This window comes from Neoarius graeffei, chromosome 8, assembly GCF_027579695.1.
Source record: "Neoarius graeffei isolate fNeoGra1 chromosome 8, fNeoGra1.pri, whole genome shotgun sequence".
Taxonomy (NCBI): Eukaryota; Metazoa; Chordata; class Actinopteri; order Siluriformes; family Ariidae; genus Neoarius; species Neoarius graeffei.
In genome coordinates, this window is record NC_083576.1 from 68,232,857 (window position 1) to 68,253,052 (window position 20,196).

General features: G+C 40.5%; 2 protein-coding genes across 4 annotated transcripts in view; one reads left to right on the top strand and one right to left on the bottom strand.

Moving 5' to 3' along the window:
- Nucleotides 1-2,038, top strand: part of si:ch211-114c17.1 (pre-mRNA-processing factor 39) — a 22,259-nt gene extending 20,221 nt beyond the window's left edge. For both annotated transcript variants that reach the window (XM_060928083.1, XM_060928084.1), the window contains exons 13-14: nucleotides 81-243; nucleotides 491-2,038. In XM_060928083.1, the coding sequence (XP_060784066.1) occupies nucleotides 81-243; nucleotides 491-565 (238 nt within the window). In that variant the 3' untranslated portion in view covers nucleotides 566-2,038. The remainder of the gene's footprint in view (nucleotides 1-80; nucleotides 244-490) is intronic.
- On the bottom strand, nucleotides 1,759-10,524 carry ubxn1 (UBX domain protein 1). Of its 2 annotated transcripts, none has more exons than XM_060928085.1 (10): nucleotides 10,476-10,524; nucleotides 9,768-9,827; nucleotides 9,625-9,678; nucleotides 7,101-7,219; nucleotides 6,395-6,506; nucleotides 6,118-6,309; nucleotides 5,980-6,031; nucleotides 5,371-5,493; nucleotides 5,101-5,278; nucleotides 1,759-2,381 (listed from the first exon to the last, which is right to left on the bottom strand). In XM_060928085.1, exons 2-10 carry the CDS (start codon nucleotides 9,824-9,826, stop codon nucleotides 2,341-2,343), a joined length of 930 nt encoding a protein of 309 aa, XP_060784068.1. In that variant the 5' UTR covers nucleotide 9,827; nucleotides 10,476-10,524; the 3' UTR covers nucleotides 1,759-2,340. The 2 variants fall into 2 exon arrangements, with proteins under 2 accessions (XP_060784068.1, XP_060784069.1); XM_060928086.1 differs by having other exon boundaries at nucleotides 9,768-9,830; nucleotides 10,476-10,514.
- Between the last annotated feature and the right edge of the window lie 9,672 nt (nucleotides 10,525-20,196).

Here is a 20,196-nt window from a genome sequence, read left to right on the forward strand (position 1 = left end):
ACATCAAACTCCGTTTCAGTTTTCGTGTACTTTTTTTTTTTTTTTAAACACAGCACCTTTCTTTTTTTAAACCATTCTAGTGATGGTGATGGTCCAGAGAAAATGAGTAAAATGGATGATGGCTCTGCTGCAGCAGCAGCATCTCTACAAGCGGTCCCGCCTACTGTGCCTCCTGTTCCTCCTCCTCCTCCAGTGATGGGTGGAGATATGAGTGGGTATGGAAGTTATGGCAACTGGTATCAGGTATGCAGGATTTAGCTTTGCTTTGCATGTAGTTCATGTTGTGTGCAGTTAATCATATCTTATTCATGCTTATATTGTATGAAGTGAAAGATGAAGGTCTTCTTTATATTGGGTAAATGATTAAGATAAAGAATAATGCTGTTGACTTACCTCTTTCCAATTTGCCAAATTATTTCATGCAACAAATACATCTTATTGGCTTTGTGCTGTTGTGTGTTCATCAAATTGTTCACTTTTTCATTTTCAGCAACAGCAGTATGGAGGATACGGTAGCTACTCCAACCCCTGGAACCAGTACAATCAGTACTACCCTCCCAGCTAGACGCCAGACGGGTCTGTGTACAACAGTACTCCATAATGCATCACCTTTCATACACACATGGCAAGATCTCACACTGAACACATTTGCCATGGTGAGAAGTAGATGTTTAATGGAAGTGTGATTATACACATGAGCCGAGTCAGACTTTCTTGACCGTAGATCGCTCGTTTCAGTGCTTTGATGGACGGCTAATTTCCAGCATTTATTCATATCCCGTGGTCATGACTGATTATATTCCAGCCTGGGTTTGGTACTTGGTGCATCTTCTGGACTCTCAAAGATCCAGACTGAATTATATCTGCCTTTTAAACAGTGGAATACATCATGGTGTATTTCTGTCTCCTCCTCCCCTATATTCTAAACAATTCTTCTAAGCTTTTAACTTGTCACAAGCGTTAATGTCTGCGTCAGGTCATTGGAGCGTGTGTGCGTAAAATCGTCATATTTGGACAGCAATGCCACAGAATACAGGTTGCACAATAGGGTTGTTGCAGTGTCATTGATTTGATCTGGTGGTTAGCACACTACTGACTCTCCTTACCACATCCCTTTTGTGCCCGGCTGCCTCCGAATTAACCTTAAATCATATTTGCAGCAACTTCTGTTTTTCGAGCTACATTAAAAACAGTTTGTCCTGTGGTAAAAGTTGCCACGTCTAGCAGTTTGTAATTTTATCATGCATGACCTTGCTGGCCAGAACTAAACCAGCCGTGTTGGTATGTGTGCCCACTGTCTTTATAACATGATAAATACCGACCCGTGTCAAGAGATTTTATAAAAAAGAACAAAATCTCAAAAATATATTTCGGGAATTTGATTTTTTTTCCCCCCTTTGAGTTTTTGTTATATATGGAAGGTTGTGCAAAGAGACACATACTCTGCACACATCTTTTTACCAGCTGGCTTTTATTTTTAAATGGTTGATAAATACTGTAATTGTCTTACAATTAAAATTTCAAACTGCAACACCCCTATTGTCCACTCAAGCTTTACTTATGTAAAGGTGTTCATCATAAGATTTGATTGCTTTTTTTTTTTTACACTTAGCTGTCCATGTTGTTTCTGCTTGATACTGCTGCAAAAGACAGTCTTGTTCAGAGAACATCCTTAGCATTTGTAATTTATTTAGACACGCCCTATTTTCTTAAGCTTGAGTGGCGTGAGGTGAGATGAAATGTGAGAGAGAAGTCTAATTAACAAAAATATATTTACTGTACATGCTTTCTGTATGAGATGCAGATACTGTTACATACAAGGCTTTGTTTCAGAAGTTGTTCTGTGTAAATGCTTGGGAAACATCAAAATTTACTTATTACTGCAAACAGCCCTACATCCTATCTTCACCTTCCAGATCCAACAGGCATCCTGGATGTTTATGTATATCAATGTTTACCTGCATTTGTCCTTTTAGGCCATCTTTTTTCATGAATTAAAGATCTATTAAAAAAAAAAAAAAATTGGCGCACCCTTTAAGTCATTCATTCATGGCATGTTTATACCAACTAATGGTTAAGTTCACTTTATTTACAGTGGGGGCCACAGGCCAAAAAATGTTTATTTTAAACAAAGAAATAATACACAGCAGATTTGCTGAAGTAAGGATGAGAACCACAATCTGAGTGTTCACTTAACTCTGCTGTTGTGCTGATTAAGACCTGTTTGACTGTTTAAATGATATGGATAAAATCAAATCCAGTCCATGACTGTAACCCGTTTTGTCTTCTGTTGACCATATGAGAAGGGGTGGAAGAACGTGGATAAAACTATTCTGCCTTTTACTTCTTTGCAACCACAAGGACAGCAGAAGGCACCAAACCTGAGGAAAAGGGAAAATGAGTCGGCAAACCAAACCCCACATGCTGAATTTACCAAGCAGCGTAAAAGGTCAAAACTGAAGGGAGCACAACATATGCACCATACAGTCAGATTCATAAGTATTTGGACAGTGGAGGGTTTCATAATTTTGCCTCTGGACAGAAAAATGGATTTGAAATGAGGTCATCAAGACGTGAATAACGTCCCCTTTCAGATTTAATTCAAGGCTCAATTCATTGGCCATTTAGGAATTAAAGCTTTGTATATAAAAATAAATTAGTCCTTCCATTTTCCCAGGCTCAAAAGTTACTGGACAAAGTAGCAATTAGAAATACAAGCAAATTGAATATACTTTGAAAATACTTTGCAGTCAATGACCACCTGAATATAGAATCCATGGGCATCGCCAAATCCTGAGTTTTCTCCCTTGAGATGCTTTACCAGGCCTTTCCTTCACTAATGCCGCTTTTCCACTACCAACGCGGCTGAGTCGAGCTGAGCGGGGCTGTTGGAGTTGCATTTCGACTACAACCGCGCTGGCTGGAAGTGGGTGGACGCATTGGGTGGAGTTAGCGAAAGTGGGTGGACGCCGCGTGATGTCGTTAGGCGGCGCAAACAGTGACATCAGTGACCTTTTAAGCGGTAGTCTCACGACCCGGATAGTAAACAATAAACATGGAGGACATGGAGTCGTTAGTGTTGCTGGTCTTGGTGCTGGGGCTTGTTGTCACCAACAACGCCAACAGATACTGGCAAGAGCGTATAGATGAGGCGAGGCGCATAAGGCTTCAGAAATTCTCGTAATTCTTCTTCCGGGTTTACAGATCCCAGCGTGCTCGCGGGGCGTGTGTGGGCATGTGAGGACACTCCTCCTCACCAATCAGTGCACAGGGGAGTGTCTCCTCACGCCCCTAGCCCCACTCGGCTCGGTTTGGCTCGCTTCAGCCCCACTCCAAAACCGTGCGAATTTTGGGTGCTGAGCAGGGCTGAAGCGAGCTGAGTCGTGCTGCTCTGAGGTAGTCGAAACGCGAGCCATGTCAGGCTGAAGCGAGCTGAAAAAGGGTAGTGGAAAAGGGCCATAAGTGAAAAGCATGCTCAATTTGGTTAACTGACTCAGCCACGTGAAATGATTACACTTATTTGCTTCAAAAAGCTCTGGGATTGCTTTCACAGTATGTTTTGGTTCATTATCCATCTGTACTGTGAAGGACCATCCTATCAGTTTTTCACTTCAGAATCCATCTGTCCTTTATTCTGTCAGCTGTCCTAAATAAATACCAGTGACCCACTTCCACTGGCAGTCATACATGCCCACATCCACCATGTTTGATAGATGATGTGGTATCTTTGACAATGATAGGCCTACCTCCTCGAGTGTGTTCTTGACTTGGCTAGATGTTGTGAAGAGGTTTTTCCTTCGCCAATGAAAGAATTCTACAATCATCCACTTCAGTTGTCTTCCAGGCCTTTTGGTGTTGCTGAACTTGCCAATTCATTCCTTCTTTTTAAGAACATAAATTGTTCTTTTGGCCACTCAAATTAAGTTTCTGCCATCTCCATGATAAAAATCTTTTTTCCAGCCTAACCCTACATTCACACTAAATGCGGCGAGAGCCTCGGGGTGAGCAGCAGCATGTCCGTTGGCGGCGCGTCAGAATGTTGAAGTCCAGGCAACTTTATGGTAATGAGCAGTTTGGTGGCAACTAAACAGAATTTAGAAGTGCTCGGCTCTAAAGGATACTAGAGAACACAATTGTGTAAATTTTGGTTCCATTCAAACTGTTCCCAAGTACAATGGAGGAGAAAATAATTGTGGTGGTGGGTTTACCTATTATTTATAATGCGTTCCTACTTGCATACAGGAAAATAAACTGCATGTTGAAATTTGACTTGGCATCCACACAAATGGCTTTTAATTAGTTTGTCGTTAGTTTATTTTCCTTCAATTTAAAAAAATTTAATGAGGCTAACTTATACCCTGCTTGCGGTCAGTCAGCACAAAGATACCGGTTGACACCTGTTTGCTTTGCGGCCCTTTTAAATAAAGTTTGCAAGATGAAGCATTTCGAATTTAACAGCATTGTTAGTAGAACAGCTACAATGAATTTTAACACTGTCGCCACCTTTGGTGTGAACATGCCATAAGGATGGCCTCCTTCGCTTGCGTCAGCACCTCTTTGTACCACATATTGAGGGTTCCCATGAATAGCTACCAAATGCAAATTCAGCATTTGGAATCAACTCTAGACCTTTAGTCATGAAATAATAAGGAAATGGGCCACAGCTGGCCATGAAGCTGCTTATAAGTCAATTGTCCAATTACTTCTGAGCCAATGAAAATGGAGGGACTATGTAAAAAAATGGCTGTAATTCCCAAACAGTTAATGCAGTGAGTTTGTGAAACACCTCAAATTAAAGCTGAAAGCTTTCACTTCAATTACATCTTGATTGTTTCATTCCACTGTGGTGGTGTACAGAGGCAAAATTACGGAAATCGTGTCACTGTCCAAATACTTATGCCTTGCCAAGGTCCATAAGGGCACAAGTTGACCTAAACCATGCCAGCAAATCGATGAAACATCTAAAGTTAGCCCACATAGTTCAATGCAAAAAAAAAAAAACTATGCTACTGCTAATGAGGTTTCGTACTGCCGAACGAACAACGTTATTTCAAAAACGGAAATGCGTCATAGCCTTTCAAACATCACAATTTTCCTTACCCAGCTCCCGGAGAGGTTTCTCCATATCGAGGTCTGTGTAAACACGGCGGGGGTAAGGGGACAGGAGGGTAAAGTCCTCACCCTCAGAGCTGTTCATCTGCACATACACTCGCACTGCTGCCAGAGGTTCCTGGGCCTTAAAGACTGCCACCAGCGCAGAGCCGTCCATCAGACGAACCTAACGCAGGGAAGGGGGAGTCAGCTGCAGCACACAATGCACAGACAAACCTGCTGTAGACAGAAAAGTCTGAACATGTTTGGAGACTCTACCTGTATCCGACACTCATCGTAGTCTTTCTTGGCTGGGGGAGGGCCCTGGTTCTCAGCAGGAGACTGGGGCGTGGTTTCAGAAGAAGGTGATGTCAGGGCTGTACTTGAAGAGCTGCCACCAAACTGTGAAAAGAGTGACATGTAATAAGTCAGGTGGTTTAAAGACGCCATAATATGCAATTATATGCATGTTGCCGGGATCAGTGCCAGATCCACTGCAGCCCTGACCAGGATAATGTGGTTACTGAAGAAAAATGAATGAACAAATTAATATTGCCATGCACTTAATCTGCATAGTTTTTGGTTGTTTTTTTTTAATCTGAGGTTTCAGTTGGAATTTCTCAGGCCCAAAATTTAGCTCCGCCCCTTTCCCCTAAAAGACAACTCACATGATGTACATAATTTCACCAGAAGAGGGTGAAGCATCTAAACGTTACACACTGCTCCTTTAAATAATTTTACATGAGAAACAAGAAGCTCTGTCCTTTAGAAATAGCACTCTAAACCCTAAAATTTCCCTGTGAAGTTTGGAAAGAACAGGAAGCCAGCTGCATATCATGGATCACTAACAGGAAATTAATTTTCTTTTAAAAATCCAAAAGTAAATACCTTGCGTGCTCTCTCTTCTCTGTCACGTGCAATCTTCTCTTTGACTCTCTGCCTGAAAAAGATCAAACAGCAAATGAGAACAGAAAAGCTGCACTATAAAGATCTTTGGCAGAGTTTATCATCCAGCACTCGCAGTACTTGGCCAATCGGTCCTCCATTTTCTCTCTCCTGCGCTGTTCAGCCAGCTGCTTCATTTCATCTTCCTGCAGCTTCTGTCGGATCTGCTGCAGCTCCTGGCCCTGTTTCCTCCTCTGTTTCTCCCTTTCCACCTCCTCCTGACGCTCCCTCTCTCTCCTCTCCTCCTGCTTCACCCTCATTAACTCCTCAAGCCTGAACAGAAATGGAAAAGTCACTTTTTTCTATAATTCAACATTTTTTTTTTACTCCAACTTTAGTCCTTTGTCATGTCACCGACCTCTTAATTTGTTCCTTCTTTTCCTCTTCTGTCATTGGTTGTTTGGCTTCTCCCTGGTCTGCGGCTTCTCCCTGTTCTGCGGCTTCTCCCTGTTCTGCACTCTCTCCAGCAGCTGGGTTTCATAATGAAAATTGAAAGAAAAAAAAAAATCAACAATAACTTTTACAGTACAGTATTAATGCATTAATGATTGTGATTTAAAGAAATTAAGAGTGTGAGAAATTAAACTGTTCCAATGAAAATTTAATAATGAATTAATTTTTTTCCAAGTTTTCCCAAAAAGGGATAGCACTTATTAAATAAGCAGCAAACCATCAAATAAAAAAGGCAATAAAAAGCAGCATGAGCAAATTATTAAAAAAAAGAAGTTATTTTTTTTTATATCTGAGCCTAGACAACTGTAATGCACTAACATATCTGCCCATGTCTCCCATGCATTACAGGCGCTGCTTATTTAACAAACACGCCTGGCAAAATCCATCACGTTTGTTTATCTGACAAATATGTAGCACCAAAATAAATAAATAAATAAAATTAAAAATCTCCTCTCCCTCTTTGGACCATATCTTAGTAAAGCGTATTGTGACAATTTATCCCAATGTCATTATCCTGTTTCTAGACAGTACGACTTCATTTTGTTTTTCTCCGTTCTACATTTGTACAAGAACCTGCAAACACTGCTGTACAACCAGCAAAAAGGTCTTACACTCAGTCGGTTCAGAGGCAGGTTGGGACAGGCTCTGTTGTTGTGATGAGCCTAGAACATTCTCTGTTGGTGGCACGAATGGGTCATCTATGTCTGGATCATTCTCGTGTTCCATCAGCCTGTGGAGGACAATGCAGGAAAAGTCCTGTGTTTTATTTTCTTTATATACACACACACTAGTGCATCTCAAAATTAGAATATTGTGAAAAAGTTCAATATTTTCCATCAGTTATTTAAGAAAGTGAAAATGTTATATATTATAGACTCATTACACATAAACTAAAATGTTTCAAGCATTTTTCTATTTTAATCAGTATGGCATACAGTACAAAAACAAATTGATTATTGATATAATTGATTCAAGAACTTGGGAGAGCTTCACAAGGAGTGGACTGAGGCTGGTGTCAGTGTATCAAGACCCATCACGAACAGACATCTTCAAGAAAGGGGATACAACTTTCGCATCCCTAATATCAAGCTACTCCTGAGCCAGAGACAATGTCAGAAGTGTCTTATCTGGGCTAAGGAGAGAAAGAAATGGACTGTTGCTCAGTGGTCCAAAGTCCTCTTTTCAGATGAAAGTACATTTTGCATTTAATTTGGAAATCACGGTTCTAGAGTCTGGAGGAAGAGTGGAGAGGCACAGAATCCAAGGTGTTTGAAGCCCAGTGTGAAGTTTCCACAGTCTGTGATGATTTGGGGTGCCATGTCATCTGCTGGTGTTGGTCCACTGTATTTTATCAAGTCCAAAGTCAACACAGCCATCTACCAGGAGATTTTAGAGCACTTCATGCTTCCATTTGCTGACGAGCTTTTTGGAGATGCTGATTTCCTTTTCCAGCAGGATTTAGCACCTACCCACAGTGCCAAAACTACTACCAAATGGTTTGCTGACCATGATATTACGGTGTTTGATTGGCCAGCCAACTTGCCTGACCTGAACCCCATAGAGAATCTATGGGGTATTGTCAAGAGGAAGATGAGAAACACCCGACCCAAAAATACAGATACGCTGAAGGCCACTATCAAAGCAACCTGGGCTTCAATAACACCTCAGCAGTGCCACAGACTGATCGCCTCCATGCCACACCGCATTGATACAGTAATTCATGGTAAAGGAGCCCCAACCAAGTATTGAGTATATAAATGAATATACTTTTCAGAAGTTGGACATTTCTGTATTGTAAATCCTTTTTTTGATTGATCTTAGGGAATATTCTAATAATTTGAGATACTGGATTTCTGATTTCCATGAGCTATAAGCCATAATCATCAAAATTAAAACAAAAAAGGCTTTAAATATTTCACTTTACATGTAATGAATATAGAATATATGAAAGTTTACCTTTTTGAATTAAATTATGAAAAAAGGAACTTTTTCATGGTATTCTAATTTTGAGATGCACGTGTGTGTGTGTGTGTGTGTGTGTATGTATATATATATATATATATATATATATATATATATATATATATATATATATATATTCCATTTTTAGACTAAACTGGAACTGATTTGAACATTTACTGTAATGTACTGTTCTTAATGTCTATTGTTTTAGATTAGATAGAACTTTATTGATCTCTTTGGGAGGGTTCCCTCAGGGAAATTAAAATTCCAGCAGCATCATTACAGGATAAACAGAGAATAGAAAATAGAGAAAACTGCTAGATAAATTAAAGTATTTACATATACAAATATAAAAAAAGATATGGGGAAAAAAAAAGTCCAGCAGAAGAGGTATTGCACATTTATATTACACATTGTCCAGTATTGCTTTTTGTCCGGCTAGGCTACTGCTGCCGCTCCTCCCCGTCCTCTGTCCTCCTGTTACCCCTCCTCCCCCCCAGAGAGGAGTTGTACAGTCTGATGGCGTGAGGGACAAAGGAGTTTTTAAGTCTGTTAGTCCTGCACTTGGGAAGGAGCATTCAGTCACTGAACAGACTCCTCTGGTTGCTGATGACGGTATGCAGAGGGTGACCGGCATCGTCCATAGTCCTCTTCTCTGCCACCGTCACCACAGACTCCAGCTTCACACCGACCACAAATATGATGGTATTTTGTATGATTTATGTCTTTTTGTCCTTCATGCCAGTGCCAAAGACAATTTTCCATTTTATGCAAGTTTAATGGACAATAAGAAGAAACCTTACACTTCAAGCACAGTGAAATTCATCCCCTGCATTTAACCCATCTGAAGCAGTGAACACATGCACACACTCAGAGCAGCGGGCAGCCACACCAAAGCGCCCGGGGAACAGTCAGGGGTCAGGTACCTTGCTCAAGGGCACTTCAGCCCAAGGCCGCCCCACGTCAACCTAACTGCATGTTTTTGGATTGTGGAGGAAACCCACGCAGACACGGGAAGAACATGCAAACTCCACACAGAAAGGCCCTCGCCGGCCGCTGGGTTCGAACCCGGAACCTTCTTGCTGTGAGGCGACCGTGCTAACCCAAAGTAGTCAGATCATGAAAACAAAGCCGACCCATAGCATCGTTACATCAATCAAATCAATCACTTACCAGTCCATGGCTCTCTCAATGCCCTGGTTGCCAGTGTGTACTACAGCTTTCTCCCTTTCACAGCAAATACAGTACAGGAATCAAATCATTAGTGCAGGAGAATCATATACAATAAATCACAGCCAGCAAAACTCATCACTTACGCTCTGTTTCTGCCGAAGCCCATCTCCAGAAGGCTTTCTAACGTCGTACACTCTGCCATTCTGCTGAAAATAAATTATATTTAAAAAAAATATTTTAGTTCTATGAGTTTATTAGAGCCAACTGGGTGTGTTGCTATTATTTTACCCCCAAACTAACTTGTTATTTTATGTTTGCAGCTGAGTTTAACGCTAGCTACAGTGACACAATTTACTAACTTGTTTAACATGCAACAATCAACAAACCTGACAGCTAACAAAGCAGAATGCATGTTTTTGTTTACTGACTTGTCAGCAGGTTAGTGGAACTTGTTAGCAAAACTAAAACCTTACATTAATTAATAATAATAATAATAATAATAATAAAAAATATATTTTCTGTGTAATGCCACACATCACCTGCTGTATTCCCCATTAAAAACAAGCTAACGGTAAATGCTAAAGCAGTGCACTAGCTAGCTATTAGCCAACCGGCTAAATTGTGCCTTGTCAACCACCGTTGGGAATTCATAGCCTCGCTAACTGAAGAGCTGCTTCTACACTACAGTTACACACATTACTCCATGTTACATTTTTAAAAACACAAATCATTCTAAAATATTAACGTTCCACAAATGTATACAAAATGTGCAATGTACTAAAGAAATCATATTAATGATGTTTTTAATTATCTATTAGCCACGTTAGCTAGTTAGCATAACAGTTTCTTACATAGCAGTAACACCTCCACCGTCCACACACAACTACGGCACAACCACAGGGACAAAAAGCTCAAACGCTATACGCTCAGTGTTTCCAGAAACCACGCCTGAGATTTTAAAGCCATTTTTTATTTACTTCTGGAATGAAAAAAGTAACCATTAAGCTACCTGATTAAAGAATACGTTTGGATAAGTTATAATACAACTTAATTTCAACTAAACCAAGGAAGGGTTAGTGTACTGAGTCAGGAATACAACATGGGGCATGCAATACACTGCAAAAAATATTTTAGCAAGTGAAAGTATCTTGAAAATAGTTGAAACCATCTAGCACTTCCTATGAGAAGAATACAAAACACCAATTCTGAGATTATTAAACCTAGTTCTTAGAATAAGATGTCTTCTCATCTCATCTCATTATCTCTAACCGCTTTATCCTGTTCTACAGGGTCGCAGGCAAGCTGGAGCCTATCCCAGCTGACTACGGGCGAAAGGCGGGGTACACCCTGGACAAGTCGCCAGGTCATCGCAGGGCTGACACATAGACACAGACAACCATTCACACTCACATTCACACCTACGGTCAATTTAGAGTCACCAGTTAACCTAACCTGCATGTTTTTGGGCTGTGGGGGAAACCGGAGCACCCGGAGGAAACCCATGCAGACACGGGGAGAACATGCAAACTCCACACAGAAAGGCCTTCATTGGTCACTGGGCTCGAACCCAGAACCTTCTTGGTGTGAGGCGACAGCAAGCTAACCACTACACCACTGTGCTGTCCCTTAACACCACCCCCATCCATCCGTTATCTGTAGCCGCTTATCCTGTCCTGCAGGGTCGCAGGCAAGCTGGAGCCTATCCCCGCTGACTACGGGCGAAAGGCGGGGTACACCCTGGACAAGTCGCCAGGTCATCGCAGGGCTGACACATAGGCACAGACAACCATTCACACTCACATTCACACCTACAGTCAATTTAGAGTCACTGGTTAACCTAACCTGCATGTCTTTGGACTGTGGGGGAAACCGGAGCACCCGGAGGAAACCCACGCGGATACGGGGAGAACATGCAAACTCCGCACAGAAAGGCCCTCGCCGGCCGCGGGGCTCGAACCCGGACCTTCTTGCTGTGAGGCGACAACGCTAACCACTACACCACCGTGCTGCCCTTTTTTGCAGTGTAAAGGAAAATAATCAACAATGGGGTGGTGTTAAGGGGCGGTACGGTGGTGTAGTGGTTAGCGCTGTCGCCTCACAGCAAGAAGGTCCTAGGTTCAAGCCCAGTGGCCAGCGTGGGCCTTCCTGTGTATGCGTCCGAAGACCTGCAGGTTAGGTTAATTGTTGGCTCTAAATTGACCGTAGGTGTGAATGGTTGTTTGTCTCTATGTGTCAGCCCTGTGATGACCTGGTGACTTGTCCAGGGCGTACCCTGTTTCTCACCCATAGTCAGCTGGGATAGGCTCCAGCTTGCCTGCGACCCTGCAGGACAGGATAAGCGGCTACAGATAATGGATGGATGGGGGTGGTGTTAAGGGACAGCACAGTGGTGTAGTGGTTAGCTTGCTGTCGCCTCACACCAAGAAGGTTCTGGGTTCAAGCCCAGTGGCCAATGAGGGCCTTTCTGTGTGGAGTTTGCATGTTCTCCCCATGTCTGTGTGGGTTTCCTCCAGGTGTTCCGGTTTCCCCCACAGTCCAAAGTTAATTGTTGGCTCTAAATTGACCATAGGTGTGAATGATTGTTTGTCTCTATGTGTTAGCCCTGCGATGACCTGGCAACTTGTCCAGGGTGTACCCTACCTCTCACCCATAGTCAGCTCCAGCTTACCCACGACCCTGTACAGGATAAGTGGCTACAGATAATGTATGGATGGGGTGGTTTTTATTGGAAGAAATATTCAGATCCTTTACTGAAATAAAAGTACTAATACAACACTATGAAAATACTCAACTACAAGTAAAAGTCCTGCATTCAAACCCTTATTTAATTAAAACTATTTAAGTATTATCACCAACATGTATTTAAAGTATCAAAGGTAAAAGTACTCACTGTGCACTAAAATGGCCCCTGTCAGTGTTTTACTGTTATGTACACTGTCAGAAATAGGGGTACAGTAGGAGTACATTTCTGTCCGCCAAGGTACAATCTACACTAATGTACTCCCTAGGGCTCATTATTGGACCTCAAGGTAACTATGTGTACATTTTTAGGGCAAAAAAGGTACATATATGTTCCCAAGCAGTATATAAAGCGTACAAATAAGTACCTTAGAGGATACTGCACCAGTGGCAAGCTGTTATACCCCTAAAGGTACAGTAACGTACTTTATTTTCTGAGACTGTATGATGTCTTTGAATTAATATTACTGCTGCAATAATGTATATGTTGTTTTTTATTGCTGTAGATGTTTAAAGTTGAGCTAATTGTAATTACTTTATATAATATTGGGTAGTTTCATGGCAAAGCATCATATTCTATAAGATCATCATATGTTTGTAGCATCGCTGTTCTGTGGGAAATATGCGTCTCTAAAAAGTCAGCTTTTCATGAGCTCAAAAAAAAACAGTCCTGTTTTTGTCTTCATAGCAATGCATTTTTCCTTCTAATCCAAGAAAGTTTTAAAATAATTTATTTAGCTAAAGATGTAGGACAATTTTCTCAACCCATAAGCATACATGTCAACCTATATGGAATGTCCGTATTTTATACGGATTTGATTCAATAAACGTAGTATACGGGCGTACAAATAAAGTTATACGGATTCTTTAAAAAAACTTCAATATTTATTTAGAGCTATAATCAATTCCCACGATGATAAAAGAGCGCATAACATTTACAAACGTACTGTACACCACAGAAAGCACAGACAGACAGTAAAGAGTCTTATGAAATCGCGCGTTATCTTGTGGTAGCGAGACTTCGTTCCACTTTTGATCATGCGCACACCGCATTGCGAGAATCCCGCCAACCGGGAAGTAACATTTTGTTTGAAAAGTGTATTTCCACCTGAGCGACTTTCACTAGCGACTGAAAAGATTCTGAATGGGCACTCCGGCAAGATCAACACAGACACTTGCTGTGACATGCAGCCTCGTGAGGTATTGGTGCAGAGTGCTAAAAAAGCTGTCATGGAGTACAATTCAGAACATTAGAGTGACACTTTGTGTTTTTGTCAAACATTGGAGCTTTGTATTCATTCTGAAGGTTTATTGTTATCAATATTGAATAAAAAGTAACAGGGATATATCATTGTTAATTATCATTCAAATTTTAGGTAAATTATTTTAATTTGCATCTTATACGGATTTTATAAGGGAAATACAGATTTTGGAGGTTGGTTATACAGGTTTGATTGACCAAAGGTTGACATGTATGCATAAGGAATACTTAATCCTTCAGTTTATCACAAACAGGGGCGTCGTAGTGGGGGGAAAAGGGGGACTGAGTTACCAGGGCCCCAAGTGGGGGAAGGGCCCTTGAGGAGTCTGTAATTTTATTTTCCTTTAAATATCAATACCATTTAAAGATCACAATATATGTTGCTAACTAATGTAAATGTAATGTTTTGGGTAAATAAATCATTTGATTAATGGATTGAATTGTGTGTCCTAGCCTACATATAGTGTCTGTCCTACATATACGTAGTATTGTGTGATTAGGGTTTTTTATTCATTTAAGAGTTGTTAGATTAATGTGTGGCTACATAACTGACTGGACTGGTAGTACGCCCTTGTTGTTAGATACTTTCAGCATTGTTAACTGCTGAGCTTTTTTTTCTTTTTTTTTTGGGGGGGGGGGCATGGCCACTGCTTGTGCATAGGGCCCAGAATTTGGTGCTACGCCCCTGATCACAAACATTCAAAATCACCACATTTGAAATATGCGGTTTTCACTGGAAAGGAAGGGTATGAAAATTTGCGATATGAAAATGAACATAGTGAAGTAAAAAATATTTGCTTCTATGATATAGTAGAAGTATATATATACACATATATATATATATATATATACACATATATATATATATATATATATATATATATATATATATATATATATATATATATAAGTATAAATTTTTATAAAATGGAAATACTCAATAATTCTCCACCATGACGTTTTGTTTTGTTGACGTTTGTTTTATTTATTTTCTGCACAACCAAAAGTGTTTTCATCATATACCACAGCAACAACTACAATTTTTAATTTTTGAATGACACGTCATACACTATATGACCAAACACACATGGATGCCTGACCATCGCACCCATATGTGATCTTTCCCCGGCCTGTTTCCACAAAGCTGAAAGCACTGAATTGTCCAGCATGTCTTTGTATGCTGTAGCACTACAATTCCCTTCACTGGAATTCAAGAGCCGAGCCTCTAGACCTAAGCCTAGTTTTAAATTATGTTGAGTGTCCACCATACAAGTCGTTGTGAATTACACTGTAAAAGATTCCAATTAATTTACAGCAGGATTTCAACAGTATTATTCTGTTGTTTTAAAAAAAAACATTTTACAGTTAATACAAAATAAATTATGTTAAATTACACTCCATTTAACATTTTTTTAACAGAATTATAACGTATTCCTTAAATACTGTAGAGCACTTTACTGCTAATCAACCCTCCACAGTATCTTAAGTAACAATATCATGCAGTATTTTTTGGAAAGAGCAAAGCTGAACTGCACGTGTGAGGCTGGATCCGTTTTCTTCAACCATCCCCAACCATCTTAGTAATTATTTAGTGGGTAGCAATTTTATTTAATCCATAAATCATTTCAAATTCTATCAGTGATGTTTCCAGTTTGTTTTTTTATTACTGAATATATGCACGTCAATATGTGAAGGATTTAGCAGCTAATGTTAGCCAGAATTTCATAGACTATTGATCAGACAGCACAGGGAGCTCATTTTTCATTTCTACATGTCTGCATTAAGATAATATAAGATATTCCTTTACTGATCCCCATGAGGGGAAATTCAGGTGTTGCAGAAGCTCAAATACAGAGTAAAATATAGATAAATGTAAACTAAGTTAAAAAAAGAGAGAGAATAGAATAAAATAGAAGAGAATAAAGACAGAGCTAAATAAGGACAATTGCTCATAAAAAACAGCAAAAACAACAAGAATTGGTTTGCATAAACTAGTGGTGTAGAGCCGTATAAAGTGACACAATGAAGTGAGGCAACCGTAGGTATGGTGGAACTGTAGCAATAATAGTGCAACGTTATATGACAATAGTGCAGTTCTTTTTTGGTGGGGAGGGGGGTGCTATGGCAATAGAGAAAAAGGACAAAGTATATGGAATATATACATATGCGCACTGTGTGCAATGTTCCACATGAGTCCAGTGCAGAAGAGAGAGAGAGAGAGAGAGAGAGAGAGAGAGAGAGAGAGTGTGTGTGTGTGTGTGTGTGTGTTGCAATGTTCCAAAATACATGCCTGGTCACATGTAGTTTGCCAGTGAATTCATGAAGCATAATCATCTTTTACAGTCTATGAATTTCTTCATCAATTCAAGTACCGGTAATAGAAAAGACCTCGGTGCATGCTGGTTATTGGTGGTAATTCAGCAGTGCAGATTCAAAATATAAGGTAAGGTTATTTTCCATAGTGGTGTAGTGGTTAGCACTGTTGGCTCACAGCAAGAAGGTCCTGGGTTCGAGCCCAGCGGCCGGCGAGGGCCTTTCTGTGTGGAGTTTGCATGTTCTCCCCGTGTCCGCGTGGGTTTCCTCCGGGTGCTCCGGTTTCCCCCACAGTCCAAAGACATGCAGGTTAGGTTAACTGGTGACTCTAAATTGACCGTAGGTGTGAATGTGAGTGTGAATGGTTGTCTGTGTCTATGTGTCAGCCCTGCGATGACCTGGCGACTTGTCCAGGGTGTACCCCGCCTTTCGCCCGTAGTCAGCTGGGATAGGCTCCAGCTTGCCTGAGACCCTGTAGAACAGGATAAGCAGCTACAGATAATGGATGGATGGATATTTTCCATAAAATAATTGGATCAGAATTTAAGTGCTGAAGAACATGTGCTTTGGTGTAACTTACTACTTCTTCAAATCCGTGAAAGTGTGGTTTTTCTCAAAGTTGTATTGATTGCATTAGCATGAGTCTGCTTGATGATGTGTTGATAGTGCAGTAAAGGCCATAATGCAGAAGCTGTGGGTGTATTAGTTGAACTATTGAGTGTTCTGTGCATCATTTCAATTGGATTGATTGTTCAGTTGTATTTCGGTCGATTTTTGGCATGTTTCTCTGACATTATACAACCCCGATTCCAAAAAAGTTGGGACAAAGTACAAATTGTAAATAAAAACGGAATGCTATAATTTACAAATCTCAAAAACCGATATTGTATTCACAATAGAACATAGACAACATATCAAATGTCGAAAGTGAGACATTTTGAAATTTCATGCCAAATATTGGCTCATTTGAAATTTCATGAAAGCAACACATTTCAAAAAAGTTGGGACAGGGGCAATAAGAGGCTGGAAAAGTTAAAGGTACAAAAAAGGAACAGCTGGAGGACCAAATTGCAACTCATTAGGTCAATTGGCAATAGGTCATTAACATGACTGGGTATAAGAAGAGCATCTTGGAGTGGCAGCGGCTCTCAGAAGTAAAGATGGGAAGAGGATCACCAATCCCACTAATTCTGCGCCGACAAATAGTGGAGCAATATCAGAAAGGAGTTCGACAGTGTAAAATTGCAAAGAGTTTGAACATATCATCATCTACAGTGCATAATATCATCAAAAGATTCAGAGAATCTGGAAGAATCTCTGTGCGTAAGGGTCAAGGCCGGAAAACCATACTGGGTGCCCGTGATCTTCGGGCCCTTAGACAGCACTGCATCGCATACAGGCATGCTTCTGTATTGAAAATCACAAAATGGGCTCAGGAATATTTCCAGAGAACATTATCTGTGAACACAATTCACTGTGCCATCCGCCGTTGCCAGCTAAAACTCTATAGTTCAAAGAAGCCGCCGTATCTAAACATGATCCAGAAGCACAGACGGCTTCTCTGGGCCAAGGCTCATTTAAAATGTACTGTGGCAAAGTGGAAAACTGTTCTGTGGTCAGACGAATCAAAATTTGAAGTTCTTTATGGAAATCAGGGACGCCGTGTCATTCGGACTAAAGAGGAGAAGGACGACCCAAGTTGTTATCAGCGCTCAGTTCAGAAGCCTGCATCTCTGATGGTATGGGGTTGCATTAGTGCGTGTGGCATGGGCAGCTTACACATCTGGAAAGACACCATCAATGCTGAAAGGTATATCCAGGTTCTAGAGCAACATATGCTCCCATCCAGACGACGTCTCTTTCAGGGAAGACCTTGCATTTTCCAACATGACAATGCCAAACCACATACTGCATCAATTACAGCATCATGGCTGCGTAGAAGAAGGGTCCGGGTACTGAACTGGACAGCCTGCAGTCCAGATCTTTCACCCATAGAAAACATTTGGTGCATCATAAAACGGAAGATACGACAAAAAAGACCTAAGACAGTTGAGCGACTAGAATCCTACATTAGACAAGAATGGGTTAACATTCCTATCCCTAAACTTGAGCAACTTGTCTCATCAGTCCCCAGACGTTTACAGACTGTTGTAAAGAGAAAAGGGGATGTCTCACAGTGGTAAACGTGGACTTGTCCCAACTTTTTTGAGATGTGTTGTTGTCATGAAATTTAAAATCACCTAATTTTTCCCTTTAAATTATACATTTTCTCAGTTTAAACATTTGATATGTCATCCATGTTCTATTCTGAATAAAATATGGAATTTTGAAATTTCCACATCATTGCATTCCGTTTTTATTTACAATTTGTACTTTGTCCCAACTTTTTTGGAATCAGGGTTGTAGATGCACGAGATGACACTGAAGCATGTCAGGTGAACTGGTCATCTGCTGTATTACAACAGCAGGTTACTGTTTATTGAGCCATAACAGTCAAGTCTGCTTGGCTTACAATGATGTCTTCTTGTCAGATCTGTGTACATGTGCAACTTTATTTTAAAATAAAAATAAAAAATAAAGTGCAATAAGAAGCTGTGGGGGTTTTCCCTCTCACATTGTACAGTGGTGCCTGAAAGTTTGTGAACCCTTTAGAATTTTCTATATTTCTGCATAAATATGACCTAAAACATCATCAGACTTTCACACAAGTCCTAAGAGTAGATAAAGAGAACCCAGTTAAACAAATAAGACAAAAATATTATACTTGGTCATTTATTTATTGAGGAAAATTATCCAATATTACATATCTGTGAATGGCAAAAGTATGTGAACCTTTGCTTTCAGTGTCTGGTGTGACCCCCTTGTGTAGCAATAACTGCAACTAAACATTTCCAGTAACTGTTGATCAGTCCTCCACACTGGCTTGGAGGAATTTTAGCCCATTCCTCCATACAGAACAGCTTCAACTCTGGGTTGTTGGTGGGTTTCCTCACATGAACTGCTCGCTTCAGGTCCTTCCACAACATTTCGATTGGATTAAGGTCAGGACTTTGACTTGGCCATTCCAAAACATTAGCTTTATTGTTCTTTAACCATTCTTTGGTTGAATGACTTGTGTGCTTAGGGTCATTGTCTTGCTGCATGACCCACCTTCTCTTGAGATTCAGTTCATGGACAGATGTCCTGACATTTTCCTTTAGAATTTGCTGGTATAATTCAGAATTTATTGTCCCATCAATGATGGCAAGCCATCCTGGCCCAGATGCAGGAAAACAGGCCCAAACCATGATACTACCACCACCATGTTTCACAGATGGGATAAGGTTCTTATGCTGCAATGCAGTGTTTTCCTTTCTCCAAACATAACGCTTCTCATTTAAACCAAAAAGTTCTATTTTGTCTCATCCGTCCGGAAAACATTTTTCCAATAGCCTTCTGGCTTGTCCACGTGATCTTTAGCAAACTGCAGACAAGCAGCAATGTTCTTTTTGGAGAGCAGTGGCTTTCTCCTTGCAACCCTGCCATGCACACCATTGTTGTTCAGTGTTCTCCTGATGGTGGACTCATGAACATTAACATTAGCCAATGTGAGAGAGGCCTTCAGTTGCTTAGAAGTTACCCTGAGGTCCTTTGTGACCTCGCCGACTATTACACGCCTTGCTCTTGGAGTGATCTTTGTTGGTCGACCACTCCTGGGGAGGGTAACAATGGTCTTGAATTTCCTCCATTTGTACACAATCTGTCTGACTGTGGATTGGTGGAGTCCAAATTCTTTAGAGATGGTTTGTAACGTTTTCCAGCCTGATAAGCATCAACAACGCTTTTTCTGAGGTCCTCAGAAATCTCCTTTGTTCGTGCCATGATACACTTCCACAAACATGTGTTGTGAAGATCAGACTTTCATAGATCCCTGTTCTTTAAATAAAACAGGGTGCCCACTCACACCTGATTGTCATCCCATTGATGGAAAACACCTGACTCTAATTTCACCTTCAAATTAACTCCTAATCCTAGAGGTTCACATACTTTTGCCACTCACAGATATGTAATATTGGCTCGTTTTCCTCAATAAATAAATGACCAAGTATAATATTTTTGTCTCATTTATTTAACTTGGTTCTCTGTATCTACTTTTAGGACGTGTGAAAATCCGATGATGTTTTAGGTCATATTTATGCAGAAATATAGAAAATTCTAAAGGGTTCACAAACTTTCAAGCACCACTGTAGGTTAGCTCTGTTCTTCACTCCCAAAGATGG